Consider the following 18,216-nt stretch of genomic DNA (forward strand, 5'->3'; position numbering starts at 1 on the left):
CTTCCTTCCTTCCTTCCTTCCTTCCTTCCTTCCTTCCTTCCTTCCTTTCTTTCTTCCCAAATTAAAGCCACAGTTAGCTCTGCCAACTGTGAAAACAAGAAAAGTCTTTCCTTGCAGGTCACATTTGCAATAAGGCCCATGCTGACTACATAGTACAACAGCCACCTTTCCTGTCCCCACAGCCCACACTCTGGATGACTCACTCCACAGCACTTGCCACTTTCTAACACAAGAATTTGCCTTCCATACTCTGGTTGTAGTTGCGTCTGCCTCTTCTCTCTAGAACATATGCGCCACAAGGCCAGAAATTTTTCTGTTTTTAGTTTAAAGATGTTTTCCAAATGCAAAACAGTCATATACCTAGCAGATAACAAATGTCAGTTCAATGAAAGCTCACTGTAGAGTACCTCCCTATCCGAAAGGCAATGTCTTTATTAATGTAGCCTCGAGCCAAATGCTATTTTGTGGCTGCTACAGCTGTTTGTGGCAGCTACAGCACAACATCCTCTCACACTAACATCAGTGCCACCAGTGCTTTTGTCACCAGTGCTGCTTGAGTGTCCTCCCTCCCCTCATTCCTCCTCCCACACCAACCCCCCTGCACACTGCAGCACACAACCACATTTCTCTCTTCAGGAAAGATAATCTTAGGCTTATGAGTCCAATTTTCCAACTACATATGAATCTAAATTAAGACTCTGCTTTACAAATCCATGAGTTGGATTGGAGCTAGCGCTAGGATGACTACAACACAGGGCAGGAAGAAGAGTAGGAGAGCAGAAGAGGAGCTCCAACAGAAAGTTACCTATGATGAGACACTATGGGACCCCTCCTCTCTGCAAATGTCACAATCTGGTTCCTATAAGAAGCCTGGTGAAAAGATGGAAAATACAATCCAGGAAAGAGCCCTGGAAGGAGGGCAAGTGCTGGACAGGTCTGAAAAATCAGTCTCTTGATACCACAAGGACTTCTGTGTGCAGGGACTGCCCTAAATAACATTTGAGTCCCTGAGATCACAGGTCCTGCTGGGAAAAGGTTCTGCTGTAGGACCAAGGCCACTAGAGCAGCAAAGATGACCTGGCTGAACAGTGATCAGATAAAGCCCACAGTGGCCTGAGTACACACCCGGCACAGCCCCATCTACTCTCCTGCCCTGCAACAGATCAGCACAGGAAACATAGACTCTGGAAGGTTCTCAGGTCTTCCATTTATTTTGTCTCTCAAATGTTGGTAAACTCATCAACCTCTCATGGCAAGAATTTAAAGAAGAAAATTTATACTCAGATTCTAATTTTAATAGGGAAGCAGGAAGTTGCAGCTCAGTACACCATGAAGTTCAGACAAAGACATCTGAGCCCCAATGTCTCTGGAACAGGAAAGGTAATTGGGTAGAAACACGGGGTAGTGCGGGGAAGGGGGTCACGGTGGACATGGGGGTAGGCTGGTCTCCCCACCTCCTCACATTATGCTAACAGGGGTGAAGACACATTTGGACACCTTTGCAGAAAGAGAATTCAGGCTTCTTGAAGTCACAAAAGGGAGGCATGAACAAATCTTGCTTCTCAGTCCCACACAAGGCAGCTGTCTCACACTATAGAGAAAATATTCATAAACAAATTCATCAGTCACAGTGATGGGTCACGCTCTAAACAGCTCATTTCATGTTCAAGACATCCAAGTCAAAGAAACCCCATAGCACAGCTGAGTCCCCTCTGTTCCTCCCAACACCCCACTCACATCAGGGCCCCTGCCCTGGAGTGTCACCTTTATTAGCTGTGAGAGACACACCAGAGCCCTGGGCACTGTCAATGATTGGGATAGAACAAAAACAAGACCTGGTCAGAGCCCACAGATGTGGCTAGAGGAACTGTGGGGTGGGTGAGCTCCCTCATGGGCTCCTGACCAATACCGCAACAATCTCAGGGATCAGCCTTCTTCATACTTACTTGCAGGCTGAGAGTAGCTCCCTCTGTTTCTATCTGTGGAAAGAAAATGTCCTGTGAGAGGCCAGAAAGGAGCCAGGACCATAAGGTCCTAGAGCAACCTCCTAGTCGTTGATCCCAGAGAAGTTTCCAGAAATGTGTAACTGCAGATTACACATTTACTTCATCAGGAAATACGAAGAAAGCAGATGTGGGTCCTGGACCAACTGCCGTCCTGAGGTCTGTCATCAGCAGAGACCTTCCCCTGTGATTTGTGACTGCTGGGAATCAGGTCCCCACCACCACAATCATTGAAGTGAAGAATCTGTCCTTCATTTTCACAAGTGCTTTACAAATGAGTAAGAGCTGGCACACAGGGCCCAGGCTGGGTAGGCCTGTGTGTGTGGATGGTGCTTCCCAGTAACGAGGCAGGACACACTTCTACCTGGGGCTTGAAACCCCCAGTGGGACAAGAAAACTCAGACCCCACCCCTCACCCCTTCCCTACCTGAGCTCTTCCTCCTCCACATCACAGCAGCGACCACAGCTCCGGTGACCACAACTGCTAGGACAGCCAGGCCAGCAACGATGCCCACGATGGGGATGGTGGACTGGGAAGACGGCTCTGGGAAAGGAGGGGAAGGTGAGGGCCCCTGACCCCAGGCCTCAGCCCTGACTCTGCAGAAGGGCTCCAGAAGGGTTCCTGCTTTCCCTGAGAAGAGACGCGACCCGTCATCCCCTTCCTTACCCCATCTCACTCCTTACCCCATCTCAGGGTGAGGGGCTGGGGCAGCCCTTCGTGTTGCACATGGCACGTGTATCTCTGCTCCTCTCCGGAAGGCACCACCACAGCTGCCCACTTCTGGAAGGTTCCATCCCCTGCAGGCCTGGTCTCCACGAGCTCCGTGTCCTGGGTCTGTTCCTCCCCCTCCCGCTGCCAGGTCAGTGTGATCTCCGCAGGGTAGAAGCCCAGGGCCCAGCACCTCAGGGTGGCCTCACGGTCAGAGATGGGGTGGTGGGCAACGTGTGCCTTTGGAGGATCTGAGCAGAGTCAGAAAATTCAGGTACTTTGCCTTCCTCATGGGAAACCCCAGCAGTGCTCATGTGACCGTCCTGAGAATGGACAGGACACCTGGGGTGAGGAAGGGAGCACAGAACCCAGACACCAGCCTGGAAACAGGCACCTGGGAAAATCTACTATTCCTTGGAAAGTTCGAGTCTCTGAGGGGGGAGCAGAGACTTCTGGCCCTGACCTAAGTGGAGGCCAAGGGACTCAGAAGAGCTGGAATCAGAGCCCCAAACACATTCAGTGTGAGGCAGAGAACAAAGCTTGGGAGGAAAAGTCACGGGTCCCAAGGCTGTTGGAGGGCTCAAAGGGGATCGCGGATCAGTATTCCAGGGACTGTCTTCCCTCCATTCCCTCAGAGACTTTATCCCTTAATTGTCCCAGAGAGCAGGGTGGACTCTCACAGTCACTCTCTGGTACAGGATCTGGAAAGCCAGAAAGATTCTTCCCACTCAGGACCAGAGAGAGGGCGATATTCTAGCATTAGTCCCACTTTCCTCCCCACCTTGTGCGAGGCCATCCCAAGAGATCTACAGGAGATGGGGAAGGCGCCCATGGCCCCTGGTACCTGCGCGCTGTAGCGTCTCCTTCCCGTTCTCCAGGTATCTGCGGAGCAACTCCAGGCACTCGCCCTCCAGGTAGGTCCTGAACTCCTCTGCATATTCCTCTGCCTCATAGAAGCGCTGGGTGATCCTAGCTACCGTGTCCGCGGCGGTCCAGGAGCGCAGGTCCTCGTTCAGGGAGATGTAATCCTTGCCGTCGTAGGCGTGCTGGTGATACCCGCGGAGGAGGCGTCCGTCGGGCCCCATGTCGCAGCCATTCATTCCCTGGAGGGTGTGAGACCCTGGCCCGGTCCCTGCAGTCAGCCCCGTCCAGCTAGCCGCGCCCTCTCTCCGCCCAACCCGCCGAGATTTTGGCCTAAACTGAAAATGAAACCCGGTAAAGGCGCCTGGGACTCTCCCGGTGGAGGGTCTGGGCGGGTCCCGCAGCCTCAGGGTGGATTTCGGACCCGGAGACTCTGGGGGACCCGGACGGTCCGTGGCTGATGGGGAGTGGTCGGGACCCGCGCCCCCGGTCGGGGTCACTCACCCGCCTCGCTCTGGTTGTAGCGGAGGAGCAGGTTGCTCAGGGCCACTCGGTCAGTCTGTGCGTTGGCCTTGGCGTACCCTGTGGTCGGCTCCCAATCCTGCGATCCCTCTTGCTCTACCCACGGCGCCCGCGGCTCCATCCTCGGAATCGCGGCGTCGCTGTCGAACCGCAGGCACTGCGTGTCGTCCACGTACTCCACCGCGATGTACCTGTACCGAGGCTCCCTGCGGCCGGGCCGCGACACAGCGGTGCTAAAATACCGCAAGGAGTGGAAGCCTGGGGGCGAGGAGGGGCTGAGATCCGCCCGACCTTCTTCCCGGAGCAACTCCCCAGGTCCTGCGCCCCAGCGGTACCGGCCCCTCGCTGCTCCCCGCAGAGACCCTTTCCCTCCCGACCCCGCACTCACCCGCCCAGGTCTCGGTCAGGGCCAGGGCCCCTGAGAGCACCAGGAGGAGGGTTCGGGGCGCCATGACCCCAACCTCCGCGTCTGGGGAGAATCTGAGTCCCGGAAGGTGCATGGGAACTTTAGAACCGGAACGCGGCGACACTGATTGGCTTCTCTAGAAACTCCGCACACAATGGGAGTGAGAAATGGGGCCGCGTTATGAGTATCCCGGAAGAAGAACCTGACACGGTTTGGGAGGGAAGGAGAAACTCTGGGGAGATGCGGAATTCTCAATACTGAGCCCCCCCACCCCAGACGCCGCCTCGGGGCCTGAGCCCTTGAGAGCCACTCCTGGGGCCCTGGGACTTTGCCCTCACCCTCCTCCTACTGTGCAGGGTGTATCTCAATGTCTCCCCGAGTCTTCGCCCGGGGACTGAGAAACCAGTGAGAAACCGTCGGCATGGACTGAGTCCATCTCCCTTCAGTTCTCATTCCGAAATCTCCGTCCCTTGACGGAACTTTCTGCCTCCCACTCCATACCTGGACTCCCCTGGACTCTTTTGGAAGAAAACTCACCCCAAGGAGCTTGGTGCCAGAGAATGAACTTGTCCTGAGAATGAAGGTATAGAGACAGTTTCTTCTTCTTCTCCTCCTCCTTTTCCTCCTCCTCCTCCTCCTTCTTCCTCCTCTTCTTCCTCTCCTTCTTCTCCTTCTCCTCCTCTTCCTCTTTCTTCTCCTTCCTCGTCCTCCTCCTCGTCCTCCTCCTCCTCTTCCTTCTCTGGAAAAGTCGTAGCTGAGCATATGAAATAGAACGGAGACCAGTTTCCTTTTTATTAGCTGCAGTGAGTAGTAGAATCTTGGTAATCCCTGAATTATCAGGAATCTTAAGTGTAAAAAATGTTACTTTGTCCCCTTGATATGTAAATGTGTCTAAATGCATTACAATTTACAACTCGCAGAGCTCCTAAGTTTTGCTTTCCCAGACTATGTATCTGTATCTTGTTGTATTCTAAAATTACCTTCATTCTATAGCCCTGAGTTTCTGTGTGAGGCCAGGACATCTCCTCAATACAAAGTAGCACAATGTGTTATTGTATGTTGCAACCAGGAGCCAGTGCATTCATTCACCTCAAAGTTGCAAGTGTTCAATGCAGTCACAATGCCCCTCACCAGTGCTCATGCACTTCCTGTTTTTAGGAAGTATCTACATCTAAGTAGTGTGCATATTTTATTGGAACACCTAGTATTTTTTTAAACCTGAAAAATAAAGCAGAAAAAGCAATTAATTTTTTGGCAGTCCTGCATGTGGTGTTAAAGGCCAAATGTAAGGAACACGCTGCTAGGCTCTGTAGATGGATGTATTAAAAAGTTATAAAACAATGTGTTTAAACCTAAGAATTCTGCCGCTTTCACATTCTGTCCCTCTGCTCCTTCTCCTCACCTCCTGCTTCTCCAGCCCTTCCCTCCATCCCTCTCATCCCTCAGGCCCTCCTCTCCCCTTAGTCCCCACCACCCTGTCACTCCTGAATTGTGGCTCTAGCACTGTCCCATGACCTGCCACCTGAGTGGTCCTGCTACGGCGAGTCACAGTGTGTCATTTCTTCACCTAAAACATTCCAGTGGCTCCACCTCGGTCTTGTGAAGCATCTAGAATGTCAGGCACTTGAGCATATGAGGGCATACCTGGTTCAGCGTAGGCACTGAATTAATTTTTGTTGACTAGTTGAATGACATATGATTGTATTAAAATTTAATTGCATCACAGAAAGTTATAAAATGAAAAATACTGGAAAAAGGAAATATTTTATTTTATGCATGTAGTATGCATATCAATTTATAAATTCATTCCATGTGTCTGTTGAGTCTGTGTATGAATTTTATATGACTGCATAACAAATTACCACAAACATTGGCTTTAAACAGCACCCATTTATTTTATTTATTTATTTTTAGAGACATGGCCTCCTTCTGTTATCCAGGGTAAAGTGTAGTTGCATGATCATGGTTCCCCGCAGCCTCAAACTCCTGGCCTCTAGAGGTCCCCTTGCCTCAGTCTCCGGAGTAGCTAGGAGTACAGGCAAGTACCACCATGCTCAGGTAAATTTAAAAAAAAGAAAAATTTTTTTGTGGAGAGGAAGGTCTCCTCAAATTGCCCAGGCTAGTCTCAAACTCCTGGCTGCAAGTAATCCTCCTGCGTCATTCCCACAAACCTTAGGATTACAGGCATGAGCTACCACACCTGACCACACAGCACTTGTTTATTTGTTTACAGCTCCTCAGTCAGAAATCCGAGTATGATTGGCGGGTTCTCTGTTTAGGGTTTCCCAAAATTATATTTTCATTTTGAGGACCTCCTTCAGGCTTATACAGTGGTGACAGAATTCAGTTTCTGCCAGTTGTAGGACTAAGGTTCCTGTTCCTTGCCTGCTGTCAAGGTAGAGAGAGGCTGGTATCAATTCCTGGTGCCCACTATCATTCTTTGCCACACAGCCCCTTTATTTTTAAAACCCACAGTGGAGGAACTCCCTCACACTGAATCCGTCTCACACTGTCAATCTCTATGATCAGGAAGAACGCGGTCCTTTCAAGGTCTTGCCAGATGAGGACAGCCCCACCAAGGATAATCCCTGTCTTAAAGTCAATTGATTTAGGACCTTAATTATATATGTAAAAATCCCTTCAAGGCAAAACCTACATTTTTATTGGTTGATTTACTGGGGTCAGGTGAATGACCAGGCGCACACGCCTATCATGGGGGGCGATGATGGAATCAGCCTAGCATGGCTTGGGTCTTTCTTTTGAGTTTAATTGGGACACAGTTGGAAATTGAAGTTCAAATAAAGCAATAATTGTGAATGATAATAAAATGCATCCTATTTAGCCATGGAAATTCTTCTTACCTCATAAAACCAAATGACATGTTTATTATTTTATAATTAATTTAGGTCGGTTGTGGTGGCTCATGCCTGTAATCCCAGCACTTTTGGAGGCAGAGTCAGGCAAAGAGCTTGATTTCATGAGTTCAAGATCAGCCTAGGCAGCATGGCAAAACCCTTGTCTCTACCAAAAATATAAAAATTTTAGCCAGGCATGGTGGTGCATGTCTGTGCTTCCAGCTACTCAGACAGCTGAGATGGGAAGATCACTTGAGCCCCGGAGGTCGAGGCTGCAGTGAGCTGTCATCCTGCAACAGCACTCCAGCCTGAGTGACAGAGCAAGACCCTGTTTCAATAATAATGATGATAACAATAATACTAATAAATTTAGAGCAAATGAAAATTAAAGTGCAATTATTCATCCTCTCTTGTGAAGTCGTATTCATTTTTTTACTGTTACACTACAAATTACTGAAAATGTAACAGCTCAAAGCAACAAATATTGATCATCTCCCACAGTTTCCAATGCTCGGGAATCCAGGAGAGGTTTCTCGGGGTGCTTCTGGCTCAGGGCCTCTCATAAGGTTGCAGTCCAGTTGTCAGTCTAGGGCTGCATCATCTGAGGGCTCAGCTGGGCTGGAGATTTGCATGAAAAATGGCTCGCTCACATGGCTGTTGGAAAAGGCGTCAGTTCCTTGTTGTCTGGTCCCAGGAGGCCTCGGTCCTAGCCACATGGACCTTTCCACAGGTCTGCTTATGACACAGCAGCCGGCTTCCCCCAGAATTCATGATCCCAGAGACAGAGAGAGCAAAGGTGGAGCTACGGTAAGTTTTTTGTTCTACACCAAGAGTCACAAACTGTTATGTCAACATTACTCCATTAGTTAGAAGTGAATCATTAAGTCCACGCCACATTCACAGGAGGGAATTAAGCTGTACCTCTGGAAAGTGGAGAGTATCAAAGAATTTGCATATATGTTAAAAGCAAAATTAAAATTATAGTTTCAGAATTTTATAAATCTAAATCTTCTTTCATCTGATTATAATTCTTTAATGCTTTAAACTTCTCTTTTTAAAGTAATGATTAAAATTTGAGACATCGCAGAGCCTTGGTTATTGAGGGGAAAAATGTTTGAGACACAGAAAGGAGATACTATAGTATCTCTGAGTTTTTCTTGCAAATACCTTTAATAACAATATTCTCTTGAATGAGTTGCAACACAGTTGAGAACTTATGGTAACTAGATCAAATAGTTCCAAGACTTCAGTGCCATAACAATAGAGCCTTAAAAATAAGTATTTGTTTTGCCTAAGATGTCTCAAATTTAGTTTAAGAATGCCCCAAATGCCAATTTTCTCATTCAAATATCATCTTTAAAAATATTTGCAAATCAGATTGCTTTTAAGATAGAAAAAATATGAATCTCATACCTCAGCCAACACATCTAGCTGAGCATGATGTCAGTAACTTCGGTTGGATACAGTAGCCCAAAATGGTTCGCTCCAATCTAGGGATAAGAGTTTTCAAAAACTGGCTATTGGGTGGGAATTCCATAATAAACTTGCTATCTTTTGCTCTGGTTTTTAACGAGATGTGGTCGACATGATTTGGGCATCACTATGATTCTAAATAACACTGCTATTCTGTGCTTCTACAGTATTTTTTAAGCAATGCTATTGTGTTTTCCGTTCCTATTTGCTATTCTATCACTGGTTATTCATATATAATCTTTTCTGTTTAATTTATTTTGATCAGTATTGTGCATTTCCAATTCTGTGAAAGTTTAATTCAGGTGTGTGTGTGGTACAATGCAACACATCAAATCCTTTGCAAGATGGAATTACCTTGCACATCAAACTGAACATTGTACACTGAAAATCTATGGAGATGCCAGTGAGCCAAGGATCAAATGACCTATTGCTAGTCAAGGCCACTTTCATAGCATTCTGATCCTCTCCGTCACATGGATAATTACAATTAGCTTTGGTCCAATGTGAATAGCTCTTGCTAAGAATTCTTGTAATGGCAAAAACTGCAATTATTAAGTCACTGTCTTGACTGCAGAATTACAACAGGCACTTTTTACTCAGACTGTGTTAATAGCTTCCTGTTCTTTACTTGTATCCCATATACTGTGGCATTAAACTTTTAACATACAGATTCAGAAAATGCTTTCTATATCATAACTACATAGAGTTATTTTATATATTAGGAATATTTCATGAGAAAAAGGAAAAAGTGGTGGGAAGGAAGAGAAAAATCAAGAAGAGAATAGGCGTAGAGAAACAGGAAACATCATGTATGGATAATATTATAAAAATAGAAGGAAATGAATCAGATGTAGATAACCACTATGGAATAATGGAAACATAAGAGAGGTTTATTAGTTACCTGTTGCTGTGTAGCAAACTACCCAAAGACTTAATAACTTGAAACAATGAACATCAATTGACTCAAAGAAAACAGTACAAATACCAGCAAAACTGGAGCCACTGCAGGTGGAAGAAGTTGGATAAACAAAAGGATTTTACAAACTGGAATAAGTAAGAGGTCACCGTTGTGTAAATGGAAATGATTTGTTGGTCCATATTCTCCAGGAAGCAGATGACATGACGTTAAAGTTGCAGTATATTATTAGAGGACACACCTGCCAGACAATATGAGAAAAGATCCAGGAAACCCTGGGAAAGGCAGCAGACTGAGATGCAAGCGTGACCCCCAAGTGAGGGACAGAAGGAGGGGAGGTTTGTTGGACACATCCTAGATCACAGGCAATCTAAGGAGAGTTGAGCAAGGCCATGGAGGAGTCCTCTAGCCACAGTTGGCCCTTGCCTTCCAGAAATGGGTCTCCCTTAGTGTCCCTCTTGTCACCCATCACTGGTTGGGAACAGCCCATGGGAAGCAGGGCATCTGCACCAATGCTGCTGAGGATGTCAGAGCACAGGAGCGGGGCCTTGGGAGATTATCTGGGAGCATGGCTCAAACTCTTCCTGAGGTTTCTGGGCCCTTGGAAATCAAATTCTCTCAGGCTTGGTTGCTGGACAATTCCACTAACACTTAAAATTGAACCAGGAGACCCCCCCAAGTGGATCACTGGGTTCCACACACATTCCTCCTGCCCTCATTGTGTGACAGCAGCCCAATCTCCTCCTGGAGATTAGGATCTATTACCTGTGCCTGGAGAGGAGGGGACTCCTCACTTGCTAGTCTCTGGGCACATACTGTTCAAATCTCCCTGTGGGCAATAGCAATGTGTTGTTCAGTGGGCTCTCATTTGTCCTGATTGAAGAATACCCTCCTTTAGAATCCAGGACCTTCTACCCTGCAGAGCACAGGTTTGGGAGATGAGAAGTGCAAAATCCCACAGCAGGTGACTCTAAGGAATGAGACATGGAGCCATACCCACTTCCACTCCTTGGTTTCTTGACCCACATGTTCTTCCTACTGAGACCACAGCACTGTAGACATGTCTCTGATTTAATAAATGTACCATGTCCTGAAAGACAGCACCCAGCCCTCAGAGTGCTTCCTCCAGACTGGCACTGAGTTGTGCCTGTAGAAGACCTGTCCGGCATTCTTTGTGGCTGGCAGACCCTGGGTGGTACAGATGATGATAGAACCAGTGGATCCCATGGCCGTGAAAATGCTGCACTTACTTCCCTGTCAAGTGGGTTCCCCCAGGAAGACAGTGTGCTAAGAGCAGTGTCAAGCCTGTGGATCAGGAACGTCAACAGTCCCCAGAGAATGGTGCTGACTGAGGGTCTGAGAGCAGGACAGGAAAACCCACTCATGGAATGGTGCCTAACCCTGTGAAGATGAACCTCTGGCCCTTCCAGGATGGAAGTGGCTCAATGTAGTCAACTCATCACTTATCAGCGAGTTAGTCACATAAAGAAATGTAGCATTTGAGGCACATCATTGGCCTCAAATGCTAATGAGTTGGACATTTAGAGGTGGCAGCAGCTGAATCTGTCTTGGAAGGTGGCAGTTAGTGCTTCTGGACCCATATTTAGTCTCATCCCTGCCACTGTGGTTGCTCCACTGATGCACTGATTCTGCCAGGCCTGGGCTGACCCATGCTGAGGGCTGGCTGACTTCAATTTGTCTGCTTGGTTGTTTAGTGCCACTTCAGGTTCAGGTGTTTTCTGGAGGTGTCAACATAGGATTCATGCTCAACCCAGATGGACCATTTCCATCTCATGATGAATGCTTTGGGGTCTGTCCAATCTATGACTTCCTGAGTTACAGAAGCCAATTCATATAGGCATTTGAAATCACATGGCTGTTTGATGTCCCATGGCAAGTATTCTCTTATCAGGGCCAGTAACATGCCAAAAGTTGCTTCTAACAGGGGCTGATGTCTCTGCTGTGGATGGCACAGACTTACTCCAGAATCCCAGGCCCTCTGTGTGACTTCCCCACTGGTGCTTGTTTCAGCTCCATCCTGCATTTTTCCCCACCACTGACACCTCCAGGTGGGTCTGAGGGATGGTGCTGCCTCATGGCCTGAATCTGCCACAGTGTCCTTTCCTCAGTAGGCCCAATTGAAGTAAGTCCCCTCCTATTTCTCCTAGAGTGTGGGCCAAAGCAATAGATGTGGGATGTGGTGTTGTCAGAACTCAAAGAGTTTCACCAGGCAGTGTGCTTCCTTCTTTGTCATGAGGATGCAAGATGCAACAGTTCGTCTTTTACTCTGGAGAAGAAACTCCTGGATGTCCTCAACCACCGGACGAATAAAACTTCACTGCAGGGGCCACTCCTGAATCTCTGTATGGTTTATCTTCCATCTTCTGAAGAGCACGTTATTTGCCAAGGCCTTCAGCATACTTTCCACCTCCTACTCATCCATCCTAGTCAACATGATGTTGTTGATGAAATGAGCTGATTTACTATTCTATAGGATGCCGGGTTCTTCAGATCTCTGAAGACTCTACTATAGAGGGCAGGTCAGTGACAATAACCCTGAGGTCAACTATAAAGAAACATGTTGTGGATCCCACATGAATCAATTCATGTATAGTTTTTCTCATTGGAGTGGAAAGGAACGCACTGACCAAATCCACAGCTGCACACTGTGTGCCTGAGGCCTTATCAATCTGCTCTACCAGTGATATCCAGCCAGCATGGCAGCTGCAATTATGACTCTTACTCTGTCAAGTCTGAAATAATCCCATTCATTCTTTAGGCCCCATCAGGCTTCTTTGGGGACAGATTGCTGGGTCACATGAAGATAATAGGCAACCCCAACACCACCCCTCATCCTTCAGCTCTCTAATGGAGGTGCTACACCTACAATACCTACAGTACCTTTCATAAGACCCACCCTGGGACTCAATATCATTTTTTATTTGGCCAGGATGAAGTCAGTTGCAGAGATTTCCCTTTGGCTTTCAGACAAGGAGAGCCCTTATTCCAGAGACTTGGGACCCAGTGTGGGGGTTACTCTAGCTGCCAGTGCATCAATGCCAATTAAACACTCGGGGAATGGGGAGATAAACAGGGCTGGGTCTGTGGACCTGGTGGTTCCACTGTGATGTGTCCAGGTTTATTCCCGGCTTCTGTAAGTCCCACTGTGATGGGGACATAATGGTGCTGTAGGCCTATAGGCATCAATATCAGCTCACACCCAGTGTCAATACTCCCCCAAATTCTGCCTGTTTCCCTTTCCAAGTGTGTAGTCCCCCAAGTAAATGGCCGTAGACTCTTGGCAGAAAGACAGAAGGAATTGTTCCAGCATATACTTGCCATGAGGTTCCAGGGTCCTTCCTCCTGGGGTAGGGACTCCTCTAGAACTGGGATCTGAATCTGAAACTTGGTTGAAGTTTAGGAATTGAGAGTGGGATCATGACTTTGTATTGAGTTAAACACCCTCAGCCTCCTGCTCATCAATTCTTGCTTTCTTATCATGGATATCAAGCAGCACCCTTGTTGGCTGCCTGTCTATTCTGACACCACCCTCTATTAACCTTCCCCACAACTCCCTGCAGATCAAGCTGCCTCAGATGCTCCTCTGAGATTGTGATGGTAACCGTGCCCTCTGGCTTTTGCAGGTCACTACCACCATTTGGTTCTCTATCTTTTCAGGGCCACATTTTCCCCAGGAATATCAATGAGCCCAACTAAGGGCCTCCTTCCTGCCATCACACCCAGCCTGCAGAGGACACCACCCTGACGCCTCTTAGGAATGCAGGTCCCTCTTACCGGTACATTCCTGAGGCTCTGGTGGAAGATGTGCCCTCTGGGTCCTCTGTGGAGCATGGCCCTAGTGGGCCTTCTGGTCTCACATGATGTCTCCATCCCACACACCAACTTCCCTCGGCCTCTTTATCCATCCTCTACATGTTCCTACAACTAAGTCATGTCTAACTTACTGAGAGTTGGGCATCATTTTTTCCAGTCTACCTGGTCCACCCTAGCCATGGGTTTGCCCCATGCCCTGAGGTCCTTGATAAACCCATACCCTGAGAAAGTGCTCCCAAGCCAAAGGTGTTTTTTATTTATCCAGCTTGATTCTGGGCCTTTGATCAAACACCCTCAAATTCCAATCCCCAGCACTGCTCCTCAGGCTCCTACGGGGACATACCTACCGGCTAGTTACTGCAAAACTACTGAGTGGGATTTCCATTGCATCATAGGTGTGAGGCTTCTGCAGCATATTCCAGTGTAGGAAGTGGGAACTATTACCAGAGAAGAGAGAGCCTCCTCTGCATGCCCAGAGGGTTCTAAAGGGCACCCATAGGATAACCCGGTTCCAGTTTGCAGAATCTCAGGTTTCCTCACCACAGCCCTGACTTTCTCACAACAGGCCTGCCTCTGATGAATGTCCGAACATCTCTGTAGCACTGTGACTTTCACAATGATTTCATCAGCTATCATTCCACTCTGCAAAGAGAGAGGGGTAGGTGCATCTCCTCAGTCTGTCTCCCCCAGGCCCCGTGAGGGTGGGTGGAGGCTCTCTCCAGGCCCTCGTCTGGCCCCACCCTAGCATGTCTCCAGGTTCCTCTCAGCCCTGGTTCCTTTTGGCCCTGCAGTCACAATGGGCGACATTGTGATGCACCCTGAACTGTGTCACAGTGTCATCCACTCAGGCTCACATTGCTCATAGGCCACTTGCCAGCCAAGGGTTGTGGCCACATTTTGTGCCTTCTGCACCTCAGCCTTGCTTTCAAGTGCAGGTGATGAAGGCACCCATGTAGAACAAATGTTATCTTCTATCTTCATTGAGTTTAGTCATCCAATTTTCCAACTCTCAATGGGCACGGAAGAGTGTGGTTTCCACCAAAAGGCAGGATGTCAGCAGTCATGGGGGCAACAAACAGGCAAAGACACCTGAAAGCAGACCAAGCAGGAAGCACAGGCATCCAGTGAAGATGGGAACCCTGTAGATTTGACTGTCTTTAAGCACATTAGAGAGATTACCGTTACTAACAACTTAGCCAGAAAAGTTTATTAGTTATTTTCAAAAAGCATAAAATTATGTAATATAATATTTTTTTTTAAATTCCCATCAATACAAAACTAATCTGGGCACTGCAACTTCCGGCGAGCAACCGGGACAAGTGGCATCATCAGGAAGGCGGGCCCTGCTGTGCCCCATGTGCCAGTGCCCCAGATGGCGGCAGCCTCCCCAGAAGCATCTTGTATGTCACCTGCACAGGGCCAGGGTCCCAGCTCCCCATACACCTTCTCCTGCTTTTTCTTTTTTGTCCTTTCCTGTTTTGATAAACCACCTGCAAAAAGGAAAAACCACTCTGAGGACAAGAAACATCTCCATGAGAAACACGTGGTTGCCAGAGGGTAAAAGGCCCTGTTCATGCACGTTGAAAAGCTCAGGTATTTCTATTAAAGTCTCTCCTTTTACTTTAGGATGCCGACTCCTGCGTCCTTCTCAACCTGGGCATCGTGCCACCACCTTTAAGAAGAGAAAAACTAAGTAGTGCTTTGCGAAGGGGCAGCAGCATTTCTCACTTCTGACCACATCAGGCGCACGGCCATGCAGATGAGCAGGTGGGGGACACAGGTGAGGCCCCAGACCTGCTCTCCTCCCACAGTACATTCTTGAGTCTTTTTAAACAGTTGTGAAAATGCCACAGATGCAAGCACCTGTGGGCCACTCCCATGGGGACCATTGCATGAGGCAGTTCCACTCATTCTCAGAACCTCCTACCATGGGCTATGCTTAGTGACCTAAGGCCAAGCCGAGGAGGACACGTGCCACAACGCACCATCCTCAGGGGCATGCTGCCAGCAGGGGCAAAGTTATCCCTAGCAACCAGATACAGAAAGAAAGAAGAAAGGAAGGATGTGTAGCCGATGGGCCGGTTCGTGCTCTTGACTTGCCACACAAAAGATTTTGAGAGCAAGTCCAAAGTAAAAGTCAGCAAGATAATATATTGCAAAGTGAAAGTACACTCTGACAGCTGATCAGAGCAGGCTGCTCAAAAGTGAGACAGTACCCTCCCCTCACGGGAGTCTTACATGATTATTCATGAATAGGTGGGAAGGGGTATTGTTTTAAGCATGTTCTGTGGTCCCTTGGACGTGCGTGCACTGTGGTTGTACATACGAGCACATACATCTCATGTCTCATTAGCATCTTAACTTCCCACTCAGGGGTATGTTTTCTACTATTATAATGAGCATAGGTCAACCCAAGGACACTAATCATGGGTTTCTGTGCTTGTTTAGATTTTGGGATGTTCCCCTTGGCTCTTCCACCTCCTTGCTGCAGGATGTTCTAACCACAAGCCCAGATATGATTTGTGCACTGTCGAACAGCTTGTTCTCTCCATCAACCTGACAAGTCTCTTGTTTCCTTTCAAGAGAGGCTGTGAACACCCTATCTCACCTACCTCAGAAGGACAGTACAGCAGTAGCCACCATGACCAAGAAAGATGATTCCAGAAGTGCAGGACAACTCCCCACCCAGATGCGGTGGCTGTGTAGTTACACACCAAGAGGTAAGTCCAGCTGGCTCTCAGGGTGCTCGCTGCCCTCAGCTTGGGGGCCTGCAGGACATCAAGTCTTGAGAACGCCATGTCCTAGTGGAGTAGAATGAACTGACAGATACACAGCACAGCTCCACATACTTTTCCTTTTCTTTGGGCCTGCAAAGTTCTTCATCAGTGTCCTCTCGCTTTTCAGCTACTACTGTTGGCTGGCTGGAAAAAAATAGAACAATAGTAAAAATTGGAGACAAGTCTTTGGTGATGAAAAGAAATATTGGCTACTTCCAGTATTTTCTAGCTTTGGTTATGGTTGCAGTTTTCCAGCTCACCTTGTGGGGATGAATTCAGAAAAAAACTTCTGTTACAAATTGAAAGGAACATTCCAGAAGTATTGGCTCAAATCAGCCTTGCCCTATTAAGCCACTTAGTGAATCAAAAGACTGCTTGTTGGACTGTTAATCTCGGTGGCCAGAGAAAGGAGCTGAAGAAGGTGTTGTCAGATCAGGAACAAATAATTACAGCGGCAATAGAAAATGGAAGGCCACTTGTTCATAACCATTTGAATAAGGGCAAGGTATATGGAAACACATTATGAACTGATATTTTCAGTTTTGTTTGCAAGAAAATAGGCCAGGCGCGGTGGCTCACGCCTGTAATCCCAGCACTTTGGGAGGCTGAGGCGGGTGGATCTCAAGGTCAAGAGTTCGAGGCCAGCCAGGCCAAGATGGTGAAACACCATCGCTACTAAAAATGGAAAAATTAGCCAGGCACGGTGGTAGGTGCCTGTAATGCCAGCTACTCAGGAGGCTGAGGCAGGAGAATCGCTTGAACCAGGGAGGCAGAGCTTGCACTGAGCCGAGAATGTGCCACTGCACTCTAGCCTGGGTGACAGAGCAAGACTCCATCTCAAAAAAAAAAGAAAAGAAAAGAAAGAAAATGATTAATGGGGTAAAATAATTGAAGTATCACAGAAGATACACTAAAAAAAAAGAAAGAAAGAAAAAAGCCTTTGTATAGTTTGCTGGAGCCACAGAAGCCGTACTCCAGAGCAGAACGATGCCTGAATCTTCAGGGTCCATTTGTGCCGCATTCACTAGCAGCCACAAACGTGACTTAATTTTACTTTGGAAATAATGCTTACCTATTGTGAGAGGCTGTAATATGAACCATCATTACATGTTAACATGGCACATGGAATTTTGAGTGCCTGAGTTACATTTTTAGAGTTGTTTGTTAGTAGCCATGTGAGTTTCCACTCCAAAAACACAAGCTAACAACTTGTTTTAAGTGAAGGACATCTAGGGCAAATGGTGGCTGAAGGTGAGTAAGATCCCAATTACTCTTGCTTGTACTGTCTAAGGAAAAGAAAATAACTGCTTTTCTTGTTGGGTGTTTGCTAATTTATAATTACTGTTTTATGCTTTTCAACATTTTTAATAAAGATTTTTTATTGTTGGCTACAAACGTTTTAAAAGGATTATCTTCCTCTAGAATCACTCTAGGTACCAAATTCTGTATTATTCTGGATTCATCAGAGAAACAGAACCAATAGGGGGTGTGTGTGTGTGTGTGTTTCTTCGTGTTATGAAACTGACTCATGCAATTATTAGGGTGGCAAGTAGGAAATCTGTAGGATAAGCCAGCAGGCTGAAAATGCAGACAGAAGTTGATATTGTAGTCTTAAGGCAGAATTTCTTCTTTTCTGGGAAACTGCAGTTTCTGCTCTTAAAGCCTTCTATTGATTGGATGAGGCCCATCTACAATATTGAGGGTAATTTCCTTTTCATAAAGTCAACTGATTGTAAATGTTAACCACATGTACTAAATATCTTCATAGCAACATCTAGATTAGGTTTTGATTAAATGACTGGGTAATATGTCCTAGCTGAGTTCATTGGCCTTGACTCTGGGTCAAAGCACCATGTTTTC

The 18,216-nt window shown here is 47.3% G+C and overlaps 1 protein-coding gene across 1 annotated transcript; it reads right to left on the reverse strand.

The window, feature by feature from the left end:
• Positions 1-1,255: 1,255 nt before the first annotated feature.
• Positions 1,256-4,669, reverse strand: LOC111525936 (mamu class I histocompatibility antigen, alpha chain F). Its single transcript, XM_023191602.3, has 7 exons — positions 4,484-4,669; positions 4,078-4,353; positions 3,557-3,832; positions 2,688-2,963; positions 2,431-2,547; positions 1,947-1,979; positions 1,256-1,591 (listed from the first exon to the last, which is right to left on the reverse strand). The coding sequence occupies exons 1-7, from the start codon at positions 4,593-4,595 to the stop codon at positions 1,587-1,589; spliced, it is 1,095 nt and encodes a 364-aa protein (XP_023047370.2). The 5' UTR covers positions 4,596-4,669; the 3' UTR covers positions 1,256-1,586.
• Positions 4,670-18,216: the final 13,547 nt, after the last annotated feature.

The sequence above is a fragment of the Piliocolobus tephrosceles genome, chromosome 5 (genome assembly GCF_002776525.5).
Source record: "Piliocolobus tephrosceles isolate RC106 chromosome 5, ASM277652v3, whole genome shotgun sequence".
Lineage (NCBI taxonomy): Eukaryota > Metazoa > Chordata > Mammalia > Primates > Cercopithecidae > Piliocolobus > Piliocolobus tephrosceles.

What these genes read in the sequence shown, in the direction of transcription:
- LOC111525936 (XM_023191602.3), bottom strand. Translation starts at nt 4,595, where the DNA reads ATGCACCTTCCGGGACTCAGATTCTCCCCAGACGCGGAGGTTGGGGTC. An exon ending in CCTGACCGAGACCTGGGCGG is followed by an intron (nt 4,354 to 4,483) that starts GTGAGTGCGGGG and finishes CCTCGCCCCCAG; the next exon opens with GCTTCCACTCCTTGCGGTAT. An exon ending in GTGGAGGAGGAAGAGCTCAG is followed by an intron (nt 1,980 to 2,430) that starts GTAGGGAAGGGG and finishes TTCTTTCCACAG; the next exon opens with ATAGAAACAGAGGGAGCTAC.